We start from the raw sequence: 16,982 nt of genomic DNA on the forward strand, positions 1-16,982 counted from the left end.
GGATCCTAATGAAGACCAGTCTAACTTGGACGAGGAGGGTCAGAGTCAGCCAATGCAAGGATGGGGAGAAAAGGGAGGGGGGCAGAGGTGTGAGGGAAGAGAAACCAGAGCGGGAGGAGAGGGCCCGAGGGGATAGAGATAAGAGAGCTAAGTGAGCCGAGAGAAGGAACAGGAGGGGAGCAAGATAAGGAGGAATTGATGTTGGGGTGGGGGGAAAGGCTCTCAGGGAGACGCACTGGACCGAGGGCAGGAGAAAGAGAAGGAGCAAGAGGCAGAAAGGCGAGGGGCCAGAGGCCCAGAAGGGGGGAAGCAGGGAGAGAGTAGGGGCTCGGGACAGGGCGCGCCCGGGTGTGTGGTGGGGAGGGGGGTGAGGAGGATGGAGTGGGAGAGGGGGGTCAGACCTGCCTCCCTGCTGCCCCGGGGCCATGGGCCGCAGGAGATTGGCTGCGGCTAATCGGCGGGTACAGCCAGCGCTCCGTGGTGGGTGGCGCCAGGGTTACTCAATCGGCCCGCCCGGGAGCCGAACCTGCAGCAGACACACACTTCGCTCCTGCGCCGCGCTCCGTGCGCCGCGAAGTCACCGCGCCCGAAGCAGCGCGGACCACCAGGGGACCGGGACCCGCCAGGGCGACGGCTGGGACGCCGGGGGGCTGGGGGAGCGGCCCGAGCCCTGGCCCGAGAGGCCTCGGAGAGAGAGAGAGATGCGGGGCGCACGGGCGACGCTGCGGCTGCTGCTGCTGGGGCTGGGACTGGGGCTGGGGCTGCTGGTGGTGCCGGGCGCTCCTGCCGCCCGAGCCGAGGAGTACGACTACTACGGTTGGCAGGCGGAGCCCTTGCCCGGCGGGGGCGGTGGGCGCTTCTACTCCAAGCCCCCGCAGTGCCTGGACATCCCGGCCGACCTGGCTCTCTGCCACACGGTGGGCTACAAGCGCATGCGGCTGCCCAACCTGCTGGAGCACGAGAGCCTGGCCGAGGTGAAGCAGCAGGCGAGCAGCTGGGTGCCGCTGCTGGCCAAGCGCTGCCACTCGGACACGCAGGTCTTCTTGTGCTCACTCTTCGCCCCGGTCTGCCTGGACCGGCCCATCTACCCATGCCGCTCGCTCTGCGAGGCGGTGCGCGACGGCTGCTCCCCGCTCATGGGCTCCTACGGCTTCCCCTGGCCCGAGATGCTGCACTGCCACAAGTTTCCTCTGGACAACGACCTGTGCATCACCGTGCAGTTCGGCCACGTGCAGGCCACCGCGCCGCCAGGTAGCGAGCGCCGCCCGCGGCACCCCACCCCCACCCGCTCACTGGGTTGTCGGTGGAACGCAGGGGCGCCGAGGCTTCCTCAATGCGTGCCCTCTCTTGCCTCCCCAGTTCAGTTCCCATTCCCCGTGTTGGGAGCCTCCGACCTCCCCAAAGCCTCTTTTTCTCCTGCGCTGAGCCACTTTCACGCCAGCTTTTCCCAACACAAGTTCCACCTTCTCTCCACCTTCTCTTCTTGTTCTTTGGAGTAACAATAGAATGCGCCTGAACTCGTGGCTTTTTGGCCCTGTCATCTCGCAGTCCAGTCCCCAAGCCCAGGCCCGGCGTCAGCGAGGCACAGAAATCAGGGAGGAAACTGAGCCAGTGAAAAATGAAGCCACATGGACAGTAAAGGAGCTAGTGCCTTGGCTTGGGTTGGGACTCCACTGTCTTAGTTCTCACTCTGGGCAATGCTCCTCAACCCTCCCCACAACCTTTTTCTTGGGACTAGTGGGTTCCGAGTGGCCGCAGTACAGTACTCTGCCACCCACCCCAGGCAGCCTCTAAATCCTATCCACGACTGACCCTGATGGCATGCTAATCCACAAAATCCACCCGTGTCCCGGGCTACCCCCACCCCTCCATCATTCCTTCGCAAGAGCCTAGAGAGAAATAAGCCCTTGAGGTTGAGCTCCTGAGGGCCTAGAGGTCTAGCCTCAACCTACCCTGAGGCCGCAGCCCTCTGGGTTGAGACAAAGAGAGTGAAGGAAGAGGGCTCTGGGATCAGTGGAGACAAAGAGCCAAGAAGAAGCAGCCAGAAGCAAAATCAGTAAGGCATTTTCCCAGCCTAATATCCAAGCTCCCCTCCTCTTCTTTCCTTGGAGCCCAAAGTGCAAACACGTCCCTCGGGCTTAGGCTCCCCTTCTCTGAGTCCCCCTCACTCACCCTCATTGGCCCTGTGGGGTGGGGGGAGGGGGAACCTAGCTGGAATCTAACTTTGACCCAGAGAAGTTCACTCCCCTACCCTTTCTCTACTTATCAGTGAAGTCCTATCCTTGCCCCTCTCTTGGCTAAATCTGGACGGAGTCCCTAGGTATGCTCCCAAGCCAAAGTCAGGTAGACAATTCCAAGATGGGCAGGAACACTCTAGAATGGGCATTCTGCTGGTTGGACTTTTATTTTCCCAAAAGGGTTGGGTGAAAAACTATTGAAAGGACTTCCAACTCTTCCTTAACCCTCCTCCCTGGAAGCTTACTCTGATGCCTGACCTTATGCTTTCCAACAATGTCCCCTTAACTACTTCCTAACTCCTTCTAACCAAGTGTAACATTTTTACTGAGCAGAGCTAGGAAGGACCAAGGCAATTCTGTTTCTGCTGTCCCACAGTGTTGGGCGAATCAGGTTGCAGATCCAGAAACTATGAGACCAGAGAACTCTAGCCTGGGAGAAGTGGGATCAGCTAGCATTGGCAGTCCAAGACTCTGCACTGTCTCACCTGGAACCAGACTCCATGAAGCTGGATTTAAATCCTGTCTCCGATGCTTACTACCTGTGTGACTTTAGGGAAGTTACATAACCTTTCCCCCTGGGCCTCCACTCCCTCAAATGTAAAATGAGAAGGTTGGATGAAATGGCCTGTAAAGTCCCTTCCAGATTTAATCTATGATTCTATGACCTACAGACCAGCCCATGGGGTGAGCCCAGCGAGGGTCAATAACAGTGCAGGGAAGCAGTAGGAGTAATAACTAAAAACTCTAAAATGGAGGGAGATGGGAGAAAGGGCCCCGATTGTGCCCACAGTTAGAGCCTACAGGGGGATAGTGGAGGTGGCAGTGCCTTTGCTCACTGTTTCTTCCTCACTTTCTCCCTTGGCTAAAGGGATCCAAAGTCAAGTTAAGTCATTAAGTTAGGCATTTATTAAGTGCCTACTATGTGCCAGACACTGTACTGAGTGTAAGGAATACAAAGAAAGACAAAAATAGCCCTCGCTCTCAAGGATCTCACAGTCTACCAGGGGAGAGACAATAAGCAAGAAGATTATGTTCAAACAAGGCATAGACAGGATAAATTGGAGATCTGCTCAGGGAAAGGGGACTAGCATTAAGGGGGACTGGGTCTCCTTCTACTGTATGCAGTTGTCAGTGCCCCATAGGTCCAGCGATCAGAGTGGACAGCCAGGAGAAAGGGAGGTGGTGAGGGTGGTCAAAGCCAAGGAATGGGAGAGTCTCACAACATCAATTCTTCCTTCTCTCTGCAGTGTCCAAGATCTGTGCCCAATGTGAAATGGAGCACAGTGCAGATGGCCTCATGGAACAGATGTGCTCCAGTGACTTTGGTGAGTATAGCTGCCTGGGAGCCTCCCTTCAAATTCAGCCCCCACCTGGCTCCCAGCAAGCTCCAAGTCTATATCAGAGATTCATATAGAAGATATCACATATGCATCTGTCTGGGAGACATGTATCACCTACATACAACAGTGGGCATAAAGCCTACTTTTAAATAGATCTGACATTTATTTCACATTTTAAGGTTTCAAAGTACTTTGTATACCCAGGATATCATTTGGTCCCCACAAATACCAGGAAGTAGAAAATGTGGGCATACTATTTCATTTTACAGATGAGGAAGCTGAGTGCTACTTACAGAGTTGACTTGATATAGCTCCTAAATGTGAAACACAGGATTCAAATCCAGGTCTCTTCTCACATCACTTTTCTGAGAGGCACTACCTAGCCTCTCAAAAGTAATCATTGGTGGCATTTATATTAGTTTAGTGTCTGAAAAGTGCTTTTCATTCATTGTCTCATTTGTTATTAACAATTAACCCTATGAGTTAGGTATTATTATTGTGCCCATTTTACAAATAGAGAAACTGAGGCTCAAAGATGTTAGAGGACTGAGGGAGCAGCTGGGGTCCTGGCCCACTGGCCAACTCAATGAGTTGCTCTCTATCCACTCAGATACATACATACATACACACATACATAAATATATACACACAAGTGTGTGTGTATACACAAAATACATAATGGGTAATTACAAGTAAAGTTTTGGGAGAAGAAGAGAATGTTAAGAACTGAGATCAGGAAGTCCCTCTTGTCAGAGGGGGTACCCAAGCTGTGCTTTGCCCACTGAGGTATCCAGGTGATACTGTTAGTTTCTGAGGGAGGCCTTTAACCTTGGTATTCCTGACTGCAAGTCCAGCATCCATCTATATACCATGCTACTTCTAATAACTTGACCCAACCCAGAGGCTTCCCACTAGCTACCTACAGATGAAAGGGCTCATATGGGGAAACTGAGGCTTGGATCAGGAAAGTGACTTGGCTACGGTCCTACAATAAAACAATTCAGTTACCTGAACCCAGCAGGTCTAACTGCTGGCATCTTTGTGCTCTCTGCCTATGCACCCCTCTTCTCTGCCCACAACAGCTTTTTGTCTCTTTAGAGTTTCCTTGTACCAGGTTTCCTGAAAGCCCAAGACTTTTCTGCAATCTACACTTCCCCTAAAACATCCAGGACTCTGGCTGTTCAGTACGAAGTCCTCTGGAGACCCTCAGTTTACAGAGGCTTGCCTCCAATAACTCACCACACCTTCCCCAGAAGCAGTCACCGTCAGAGTTGGATGGGAGTCAAAGCCAGGGCAGTGATGGGCATCTTCAAAATAAATACCATACTTCAATAGGATGGCCGCTAGGTGGCACAGTGGACAGAGCATTGGACTTGGAGTAAGGAAGATCCAAGTTCAAATTCTCCCTCAGACTCTTACTACTTGTGTAAACCTGGGCAAGTGGCTTTACCCTCTCTCTGCCTCAGTTTTCTCATCTGTAAAATAGCAATAATAACAATGCCTACCTCCCAGGGTTGTATGAGTTAATATTTGTAAAGCACTTTGCAAACTTTAAAATACTATATAAATTATTATATATTATCAATGCTTGAACGGATTCATTATTTCATCAATGCAATTTACTCCCTCCATCAGTGCAGATAGCAGCCCATGCACATCTCTCATCCTGTGTATTTCCTATCCATGATTTTCCAAAAGTCCCCTTTTTTTAACAATGACCCCTGACACTTGTATAGTATTTTACAAAGCTACCAATCACTTTCACATCTGTTATCTCATTTGATCCTCATGAGTACCCTGCAAGAGAGGGGAGGGACAAGCCAATATGATATTCTCATTTTATGGATGGGGAAACAAGTTCAGAGAAATGGGGTGATTTGTCCAAGGCCACACAGCTTATAGCTGACAAAGCTAGGACCCAGGTCTTCTGACCATCAGTCCAGTGCTCTTTCCGATGCATAATGCACAGAACAGCATCTCAGAGTTGAAAGGGACTTCAGACCCTTCCAGGATGTAGTTTTCCTCCCTCCCATGAGTCCTCCTGACCTCTTCCCTTCCATCCCTCCCATAGTGGTCAAAATGCGGATCAAAGAAATCAAAAGTGAAAATGGTGACCGGAAGCTTATTGGGGCCCAGAAGAAGAAGAAGCTACTCAAGACCGGACCCTTAAAACGCAAGGACACCAAGAAGTTGGTGCTGTATATGAAGAATGGAGCCAGTTGTCCCTGCCCCCAGCTGGACAGCCTGACTGGCAACTTCCTTATCATGGGGCGAAAGGTGGAGGGACAGCTTCTGCTTACAGCTGTCTACCGCTGGGAAAAAAAGAACAAGGAAATGAAGTTTGCAGTCAAGTTCATGTTCTCCTACCCTTGCTCTCTCTACTATCCCTTCTTCTATGGGGCTGCAGAGCAACACTGAAGGGCAACCGTTCCTTCTCCCCCACCCAGCCCCACCCAGTCTCAGCTGGTGCCTTCTTCTCCCAGCCCTGTGGACTAGCTGCCTCTTCCACCACCCCCCCCCACCACCTTCCCTCCTGCTCTGACTCTGCTATGCCTGATGGAGTAATTCAGTGGGAAGGAGAACAGTTTCCAAGTGGGAGGAAATGACAAGCAAATTGAGGCCCATCTGGCAAGATATTATTGCCATGGGCCAATAGGTGATATCCTGGCCTTAAGGGGAAGGTATGAAGGCAGGGGGTCACCTTCATTGGTCAAGATATACTCTGGTGCCCCTGGTTGGTACCAAAGGAGTTGGTTTCTATCCCACTAATATTGTCTTCTCATGTTGAGAGACCTCTGGGTCTCAGCAAGCAGGTGGTGTCGGGGAATGAGGAGAGGACTGGTTGGTGAGCAAACTGAAAAAGTTATTTCCAGAGGGAGGTAGGGTGGGGTAGCCTCTCTCACTCTCAATGATGGAAGCCAGGACTGGGAGGTCTCATTTTGAAAAAGGACAAGCTGTCCTGAGTAGCATCACATTTCTCTCTGTTCCTCTCCTCAATTTCTCCAGAAAGGAAAAAAAGTTAGAAACACCAGGTAAATGCATTGTGGAGTTATCATCCAAGCTCCAACCTCCCCTCCTTCCCCTTTTACCATTGACCTAGTCTTTCCCACATTTCCCTACTCTTCCACCTATGCCTACCTACCATTGGCCGTGACTTAGAATGGAAGACCAGTCCCCAGCTCTATGCAATTACTGCCTCCTACAGAATTTCTCTTGGGGGTTCATTCGCCATCCTTAACATTTCCTATAAATTATTGCTGGTGCTGAGGTCATAGGGGCTGGAGAATTTATGTCTTGTTTTTTTGTAAGTTTGTAATTAAACCAAAGAAACCAACCAGTGCAACTGGACCAGATAGCTTCTTTGCCTGACATTCTCAGAGAGATTGAGGTGGGAGGGACAATTAGAAGGAAAGAAGCCTTACTTCAGTTTACTAATTCAGAAATACATATTCTTCACCCTTACCAGATTAAGAACAATAATCTAATTAGCATCTACATGGGCCTTTAAGGTTCGCAAAATACTTTCCCCATGAAAGCCCTCTGAAGCAGGCACCGGAAGTTATGGGATCTCCAATTTGTAGATGCTCAGAGGTACAAGATGGTCAAGTAGATAGAGTGATGGACCTGGAATCAGGATGATCCGAGTTCAAATCCAGCATCAAACACTTACTAGCTGTGTGACCCTGGGCACCTTTCTGTCTGCCTCAATTTCCACATCTGTAAAATGTAATAATAATAGCACCTAACTCTGACAATTGTCATGAGGATAAAATAAATTAATACGTGTAAAGTGCTTTGCAAATCTTAAAGTGCCATATAAATGCTAGCGATCATCATTATTATTACTAGTAAACATCTATTATGTGCCAACCACTGTGCCAGATAGTGGGAATACAAAGACAGAAATGAAACAGTTGCTACCCTCCAAGCCACAGATAAGGACTGATAAAACCTAGGGAAAAGGCCCGGACCTGTCATTTACATGTGTAGGAGCTCCTGGTGAACAACTTATTATATCAGGCTGGTTGGCATCTTCGCTGCAATTTATAGTCCTAAAAAAGTACCTAGAGCAGTGGGTAGAATCAGAGGCAGCTAAGTAGTCCATGAGGATCCCGGCAGGCCGCAGATTGCCCGAGTTTTTAAATAAAATGTTATCTACATTTTACTGTATTTTTATTTAGTTACATTTTTCCCAGTTACATTTTAATCTGTTTGGGGCAGTGCTCAGGGGTGTGTGTGCCTCTCGCAGCCCATGTGTCCAACACTCTCACCTACAGCATTGAAAAGTTGTCTTGCCCAGGGTCACACAGACAAGATGGGTGTGTCAGGTCAGGTCTTCTGGGCTCTGAGGCCAGCTCTAGCCACCCAGCCAAATACAATAACTACACGACAGGGAATTACAAAGTATTGGGGGCGGAAGAGAACTTTGAGATCGAGGCGATGAGGAGGGAACCTGCACCATGCTCGGCCCAAGATCACCCAGTTCATTGAGTAGTAGACCCCAGGCCCCCAAGCAGGTCCTCCATTTCCAGACTCTGCGCTCTTCTCTTTAAGCCACCTAGTATTCCTGTGAAGTCCTTAGATCTCAAAGGCCGGTGCAAACGTCACCACTTTCATCACACAGCTCCTTGGGAAGATAAGTCGGTGTCAGAGGTGACCGTGGAATGGAGTAAATGAGGAGGTCCAGTTACCCAGTGACTGGGTACACGTAATCAAATCCTCCCTATCAGAAGATCCCTCTTACAGAGAGGCGACGCAGTATAAGTGGAAAGGGTGGGGACCCGGAGTCAAGAGGCCTGGGTTGGAATCTCTCTCTGGCACTTCCTAGTCGTGTGATCATAATAAAAACTGTTGTTGTTGTGGTTGTTGAGTCATTTCATTCACTGTCCAACTCTTCATGACCCCATTTGAGGTTTTCTTGGTAAAGATACTGGAGCGGTTTGCCACTTCCTTCTCCAGCTCATTTTACAAATGAGGAAACTGAGGCAAACAGGGTTAAGTGACTTGCCCAGAGTCACACGGGGAGTAAGTGTCTTGAGGCCAGATTTGAACTCAGGGAGATGAGTCTTCCTGACTCCAGGCCCGGCGCTCTATGCACTATGGCGCCACTCAGCTATCCTATACTATAAAAATAGCGCATTTAGAGAATGCTTTAAGGTTTTCAAAATGCTTTACATTTGTCATTCCATTTGATCCTCACAACAACCCGTGTGAGAGTTGCAATTAACCCTTTCAGTGGAAGAGGAATTCATGAGCTAACTATTGACTTACTTCTCTGGACTCCAATGTTCTCCTCCATAAAATGGGGGTAATAATGTGTCTGCTAGCTAACTCACAGCTTTTCTGAAAGGAGAATGCGTCAACAAACCTTGCCCCAATATGGGGAGGATTCATGCTGAACTCCGTGTGTGGCAACGCTGGGCAAGTCATTACCGTTCAGGCGACCCTTCTAAGATTTTGGAGACAAGCCCGAGGGAGTCGTCTGTGCCTGCTGTCACACAGCTAGTCAGTGGCAAGATCCAAACCCAGATCTTCCTGACTCTCAGTCTAGCATTCTATCCATTAGGGCACACTGCCTCTACAGGGTAAATAAATACGAGCTATTCTTATTCTGCTTATTTGTCAGAGAAGAACAAGGGAAGCCAGGACTCAAGCAAACTTGCCCAGAGGGTTTGAACAACGGCCCCTCTCATTCTTGACCTTCAGATCCTGACATCCCTACAAATGGGGAATTCATGGTTTAAGAAGCACAATGCAGAGGCCAGGATATGTTTGGGGATTTGGGGAAGGGCAGAAATCACTCAAAACTAGACCTCTAGGTCTAGAGAGCTGAACCTGGGGTTTGGATCCTGGTTCTCCACCACTTACTACTAAGTCAAGTCAAGAAGCATTTACTAACCTGTCTGCTATGTGCCAAGCACTGAGGAGACAAAGAGAGGCAAGAACGCGACCTCCGGGCAAGTAACTTTAACTTTTCAGTGCCTCAGTTTCCCCATATGTAAAACGAAGGGCTTGGACCAGGTGACTTTCAGGCTCTAAATTAATCATTCTCCACCTGACGGGCCGTCCTGCAGATAACTCCCCGGCTGAGAGGGAAGCTGCTCAGATTTGCAGTGGAGGTAAAGTTGATGACTACTAGGAGACAGATTAGGCCTGACAGCTTACTTTGAAAGCGGGCACTGTTGCTCCTGTGAGGGGTATAAGGTGTGCATTTGGGAATTCCGGGGATTTGGCTTGAGGAAATACATTATTAAAATGGCTAACATTTACACAGCACTTTGTGGTTTACAAAATGCTTTACATAAATCATCTCATTTGAGCTTTACAACAACCCTGGAAAGTTATTATTATCTATTACAATTATTATCCCCATTTTTATACAGATGAGGAAACTGAGGCAGAAGGAAGTTGCCCAGGGTCACACAACTGGGAAGTGTCTGAAGCAGAATTTGAACTCAGGTCTTCCTCACTCCAGGTTACTCTATCCCCTATGTAGTTTGCATATAAGTGTAGGTGGACTGGAGGATCACAGACTCAACAAACTTTGAACAGGTGCTCCAAGGTGGACCCTTTCCCACTGGGATTAGTAAACAGAGCAGGGCTTTCTAAGGCTGTCCAAGGCAGAAAGTCTGGCTGGGGCATTCTTACCTTGAGCTAGTATTCATCTGAGCTATTACAGCCATCTTCCACCTTCTCTCCCTGTTCCCAATCCCTAAAGGAAGCTTTGCAGCATGTTCCCATGCCTTTGAATTTGCCCCACTCTCCTTGAGCTCTCAGCCTCCAGGAATGAGCACAGGGAACAGATGATAGGTCTGATTGGGGCTCCTTCTAGAAGAAGGGTTCTTAACCAAGGGGTGCATGGCCAGATTTTGGGGAGTTCATGAACTTGTGTGTGAAAAATACTAGCCTCTTATAAATTTAGAATTTCCTTCAACTATTGAAAAACATTATTCAGAGGAGGGGTCCCATAGGCTGGCTTCACCACAGTGAAACAGCCAAACAGTTCTATGACAAAAAACTCTTATTCCTGGGCACTAATCAAGGAACTGCAATGAAGATGTCTCAGCTGGAGGGAAGAAAGGAGAAACACCAATGACCATTCTTCCGAAGAAGAGGGCCCGGCCTCCATTTTCTCTCTGTCCAAGAGCCTTTTCTACTCCATCCCACACACACCCCAAAAAGGGGAAAAGCAACTACTATAGGAAAAACATTAAAAGAGGGAGGGGGAAGGAAAAAGGGCATAATCCCAGGAATTCTCTCTCTGAGGAAAGACAGAGTTCTCTGAGTCCACACCAACAGGTGGGACATAAAATGCTTTCGGGTTGGCAGCATTAGGGTATAAATCACCCTTCTCAAGCAAGCAGGTAGGCCAGCCACAAAGTAAACACTAGGCAGGGACAGCTTCCCCTTTGTTTCTACCATGGAAGGAGAAGACACTGCCGCCCTCCCTGAAGCGCTGCTCACGGCCCATCTGATGTGAATCTGCTCCTTGTCTCTTGCTCTTACTCTGGTCAAATATTTGTGGATGCTTTCTGGCAAGTTGGGGCCAGAGATATTTTTCCACTGACCAGACAAATCAGCCTACCTCTCCTCTTGGTCCCGGCATAGTACCTACCTCTGTTAGGCGCTGGCGGCTCAAAGAAGGGCCCACCCAGCTTGCTCCCTCACCCCATCTGACACTTGCTTCTCAAGGAGCCCTAACTAAGCCTTGTGGTCAACATCACCAGCTCCTTATTTGCGTGTAACACTTCAGTCTACAAAGGGCTTCACATCTTCTCTCCCACGTGGTCCTTACAACTAGCCTGGGAGGTGGTTAATGACAGCAGCTCATATTTATTTAGCACTTTACAGGCAGCTAGATGACTGGTGGATAGAGCACTAGACAGAGGTGAAGATCTGAATTCAAATTCTGCCTAAGCCACTTATGTATTATGAACTTGGCCAAATCTCTAAACCTTTCTCAGCCTCAGTTTCATCATCTATAAAACAGGGATAATAATAGCACCTACTTTGCAAGGTTGTTGTGAGGACCAAATAACATATGCAAACTGCTTTGCAAATCTTAAAGTGTTATACAAATGCTGGCTGTTAGCAGTTATTATTATTACAAGGCATTGCCCTCAAAATAAGCTTGTGAAGTAGATTCTACAAGTTCTAAAAGCAGGTGATGAAACTGAAGCTCAGAAGTTGGGTGACTCATCCTCAGGCACATGGTAATAACTGACATTTTAAAATCTACAAAGCACTTTACCTACATAATCTCAGAACTTCAAACAGTCATGAGAGGTAGGAACTACGGGTAGTATCTTTTTATTGAGGCTCAGTAAGGCCAAATGACTTGCCCTCAGTCACATATCAGAGATGAAATCTGAATCCAGGTTTTCCTGACTCCAAAGGTACACTCTATTCACCCTACCACAGTGCAACCAAGACCCAAATCTTCTAGTCTAAGATCTAGTGCTCCTTCCACTATGACACACTGCCTCTGCTATAGGACAAGTACAGTTGGGGAAATTGAGGCACGTACAAAGTTTAAATGGTTTGTCCAAGGTCACATCCGAGCTGGGGCTCAACGTCAGATCTTCTAACTCCAAGTCCAATGCTCCTTGCACTACGCTAGGCTTACCACCATTTTCTGGGACAATAAATTCAGCCCATAGGCTAGGGAGTTTCTTCGAGCATTGTGTCTTACTCTTCCCTTCCCCAGTGCCCTACCTCTTTTTTAATCCTCATGCTACCTTCAGAAGCAGCATGGGAGAATGGAAAGAGCTGGATTTAGAGTCAGCAGGGACCTCAGCTTCACATATACCTCTGTCATTTACTAACAGTGTTAGGCCACTGGACAAGTCACTATCTTCTCTGAATCTGTTTCCTGATCTTCAAAACTGGATGCTTGCCCCAGAGTATTGAGAATTACATAGCATAATATATGTAAAGTGTTTTTGCAAACCTCAAAGCACTATATAAAGGTCAGTTTTTATTATTACCACCCTCACATCTGTCAAGGTGGGACTCCTTGCTTGGCTCCTTTCAGCATCTGTGATCAGTTCCTAGGACTGAGCTACGGAGTGTTTAAGTGGTCAATGCAACAATGTTCTTGAGCTCTCTGATAACGGGCCTGGTTGGACCTAGTTCTCCCACAACATTCAGAAATCAAGAGGCATCAAATGCTAACACCAGAAGGGAACTCAAAGATGATGTCGTCCAACTCGCTCCTTTTACAGAAGGGGAAACTGAGGTACAGTGAGGAAGTTATTTGCCCAAACTCATACTGCAAGTCTTGGCAAACTCAGGACTAGAACCAGGTCTCCTGCCTGCCAGCACAACACTCTTTCCACCACACCCAAAACACTTGGATGGGAGAGCATCCCATATTTGTGCAGACCCTATGGCTCAGGCCAACACAAACCTCCCTGCTGGGGTTCTCTGGGCTGGAGATGTAGGGGCCTGAACCCTCCTTCATCCCTGACCCTGTCTGTATCCTGCCTCTGTTCCCAGCAAAGGGGGTCGCATTCCTGAACCACTTTGCCGACTGTAATCCTGATGAAAGTTCATTCCTTGGGAAAATCCACATGGGAGCTGTTGTGGCTGGAATGTGTGGCTGGGTTCTAGCTCCCCAGTCAGGGCAGCAGAATACAGTTGGATGGAGGGAAAAGCTGAGGCTTGAAAAGTGGGGGAAGGGGCCTGAAGGAGTCTGGAATCCCACAGCCCCCAGACAGGCTGGGCGTGAATGGAATGTGCTGTGCTCAGTGCTGGGCTTGAGGCCCAGCTATCTAACCCATCACAATCCCTTAGCTGAGGGAATAAGACTGGAAGGGGCAAACAGAGGGGAGGTTACCAGGGGCCACCAGGAACTTAAAGTAGATTCATCCCAGAAGACTGGCACTGATCCCCAAGAAGCTAAGTCCAGTCAGAGGGGATCTAAGCCCACTTCTATCTTGTTCAGCATTTGTGAAGTTTGGGGGAAGAAGTTAGGATTACTGTTCAACACCTCTGAGACCACCTCTGAGACATGCCTTATCTGATTTCCATCAGCCATAAGATGGAAGCTTGGTACGAGTGGTAGGTAAGTCTCTTAATGCCTCTGAGCCTCAGTGTCCTCATCTGTTACCCTTGCACTTCCTGGCTCACAGGACCAAAGTGAAGAAGGTGCCTTGTAAACCGTGGAGGCCCCCTAAGTGTGGGTTGTCATCAGTGTTACTTTATACCTACCTCACTATGAAGAACCTGTCTGGTGAGTCAGGGAGGCTTCACCGGAGACAAAATGAAGGCTCCAGAATAGGAGAATGGGGGTGAGATTTCAGTGGAGTGCCAGGCAGAGTCATGGGCATCAGCTCCTTTTAGCCAATGTCCTGACAAGTTATAAAAATAACCTATATAGCCCCACAGTGTTTATAAAGCACTTTCTTCACAAACACCCTGAGGAAAGTAATTAAATTATTAGTCCCATCTTACAAACTGAAGTACAGGGAGGTTAAGTGACACGCATAGGGTCACACAGCCAGCGGATCAGAATTGGGACTTGGGGTCAGGACACCTAGGTTAGTATGCATACTAGTTCAAACGCTTATTAACTATACAGTCCTGGGCATCACTTCCTCTCTTGTTTCCTCATTTTTAAAATAGACACACTAATATTCATACTACCTACCCCAGAGTTATTGAGAAAAGAATTCTGCAGCCTTAATACCCTGTGTAAATGTGAGCTATTACTTAGTTTTTATTATTAATTACACTCAATTCCTTCTGTTCATTCTTCCAAACATAAAAAAGATCTGTCCTCTATGACCTTCACAAAAATCATCACATACCTAGACAGTAATCAAGTAAACCCTTCACCTCTCCCTTCTCCTAGCAAAACAAATTCCTTCTCCTATGGTACATATGTTCTTTGCTATCTTTGCTGCTCTTCTCAGAAACTTCTCCAGTTTCAATTCAAATACAATGTCCATAGGACTGTTCTGGGCAGTTGGACTTCTCCATATCCACTTGATGGTGACGACCAAAAGTGGTCACAATCCTCTCATATCAAGGTCCAACTAACAAAGCCCTGGATAGCACCTTGGGAACATAGGAACAGAGGAGATGCTTCTGGTGACGTGAGCAAAAGAATGACCTTAGCAGCTGATCAGAACCCTTCTCTAGCATAAGGAAATCTCTTGCTATAAGAGCACTTAGTTTTGAGGCAGAAGACAGGATCCTTCTCATCATCAGAGGCAGCCAGGTGACACAGGAGATTGTGTCCTGAACTTGGAGTCAGGAAGACCCGAGTTCAAATCCTGTCTGACACTGATTAGAAATGTGACCTGCTCCCTCATCTGTAAAATGAAGATAGTTATAGCACCTATCTCAGGGGTTATTGTGAGGATCAAATGAGACAATGTATATAAAGTTCTCTACAAACCTGAAAGCACTCTACAAATGCTAGCTACTGTTAATACAAATAACTCACATGGAAATGCTTGAGGGTTTGTAAAGTACTTGCTTTACAACAACCCTATGAAGGATGGAACACAAACCTTTCATATTCATTTTACAGGCTCTAAGCGGTTAAGTGACTTGTCAACACCATTCATGCCTGGGTTGCGGCTTCCAATCCAAGTCCAGTGTTCTCTTCATACCACTCCCTCTAGTCAGGGCCGCTGATGTCACTTTCTCCAAACTTAGGGTCCTGGGGCAGCTAGGTGGTGCAGTGGATAGAGCACCGGCCATGGAGTCAGGAAGACCTGAGTTCAAATTTGACCTCAGGTACTTAACTTACTAGCTGTGTGACCCTAAGCAAGTCACTTAACCCCAATTGCCTCACCAAAAAAAACAAAAAGCAAAAACTAAGGGTCCTAGTCCTTGGCAGTATAACTTGGGCATGTGGCTAAAAGTAGTAAATTCCGTCAGGCAAGAAAACCAACTCCCCCACCCTTTTACATACTCATCACAGGGACTGAATTCACCAGTAAGGGAGTGAATACCAACCTAAGTGCTCAGAGGTCACATAGACAGCATGCTCACAACTCTGTGAGGCAGGGAGGGTTAAAAAAAAATCACATTGTACAGAGAGGTTAAGTGACTTGTTTGTCCATAATCACCCAGACACAAAGTTTTAGGGGGAGCACTTGGAGCTAGACCTTCTGGTTCCAATCCAGTGGTCTTTCCATTGAATGACCCACAGTGACACCAGACAAACAAGCACTAGGCCATAGGGTGACCCAAAGTCCAATTCAATTCAACATTTGTGCCTGCTGTAGGAAAAGTGTGTGGGGCAGCTAAAAAGCGTGGTCCCCTTGAAAATAATTTTTTAGGAAATTAGGGGGAAAAAATCTTTGCATCAAGTTTCTCTGACAAAGGTCTCATTTCTAAGATATATAAGGAACTGAGTCAAATTTATAATAAGAGCCATTCCCCAAATGATAAATGGTCAAAGGATATGAACAGGCAGTTTTCAGAGGAAGAAATCTAAGCTAGCAATAGCCTATAAAAATTCTCTGAATCACTCATTAGAGAAATGCAGATTAAAACAACTCTGAGATACCAACTCATATCCATCAGATTGGCTAAGATGACAAAAGGGGAAAATGACAAATGCTGGAGGGGCTGTGGGAAAACAAATACACTAATGCACCGTTGGTGGAGCCGTGAACTGGTCCAACCATTCTGGAAAACAATATGGAAATACGCCCATAAAGCTATTAAACTGTGTATCCTTTGATTTAGTGATATCATTTGGTCTTTACTCCAAAGAGATCAAAGAAAGAGGAAAAAGACCCATATATACAAAAATATTTATAACAGCTCTTTTTGTGTAGCAAAGAATTGGAAACAGAAGATGCTCACCAACTGGGGAATGGCTGGACAAGTTATGGAATTCCAATATGATGAAATACTATTATGCTGTAAGAAATGATGAATAGCATGGTTTCAGAAACACCTGGGAAAACTTGTATGAACCAATGCAAAGTGAAGTGAGCAGAATCAGAAAAATAATTTATACATGAACAATATCATAAGGACAATCAATTTTGAAAAACTCAAGAACTCTGATCAACCCAATGACCAACCACAGTTCCAAAGGACTCATGATGAAATATGCTTTCTACCTCCAGATTGAGAACGGATGAACTCAAAGAGAAGATTAAAGCATTTTTTCTTTTCCTTTTTTTTTTTCACACAACTATACATATTTGTAATGGGCTTTGTTTTTCTTGTCTTCTCAATGGGTAGGAGAGGGGCAAGGGAGACAATTTGAAACTGAAAATAAAACTGAACTAAAAAGAAAAATCACTTCAAATCATAGTAAGCAGGTAGCCCATAAGATTCACAAACTGTAACAGCAGGGGCCTGTTCCAAATTAGCTACCCTAGGCATGTAGGCCTCAATTAATGAATGACCTTTATCTCAAAAAAAAAAAAAA

General features: G+C 47.1%; 1 protein-coding gene across 1 annotated transcript; it reads left to right on the forward strand.

The window, feature by feature from the left end:
* Positions 1 to 425: 425 nt before the first annotated feature.
* SFRP5 (secreted frizzled related protein 5) lies at positions 426 to 6,915 on the forward strand. The gene is made up of 3 exons (XM_027858079.1): positions 426 to 1,251; positions 3,485 to 3,562; positions 5,649 to 6,915. The coding sequence occupies exons 1-3, from the start codon at positions 426 to 428 to the stop codon at positions 5,993 to 5,995; spliced, it is 1,251 nt and encodes a 416-aa protein (XP_027713880.1). The 3' UTR covers positions 5,996 to 6,915.
* The last annotated feature ends 10,067 nt before the right edge of the window (positions 6,916 to 16,982 follow it).

Source organism: Vombatus ursinus, unplaced genomic scaffold, assembly GCF_900497805.2.
Source record: "Vombatus ursinus unplaced genomic scaffold, bare-nosed wombat genome assembly UNPS02000749.1, whole genome shotgun sequence".
In the NCBI taxonomy this organism is placed as follows: Eukaryota; Metazoa; Chordata; class Mammalia; order Diprotodontia; family Vombatidae; genus Vombatus; species Vombatus ursinus.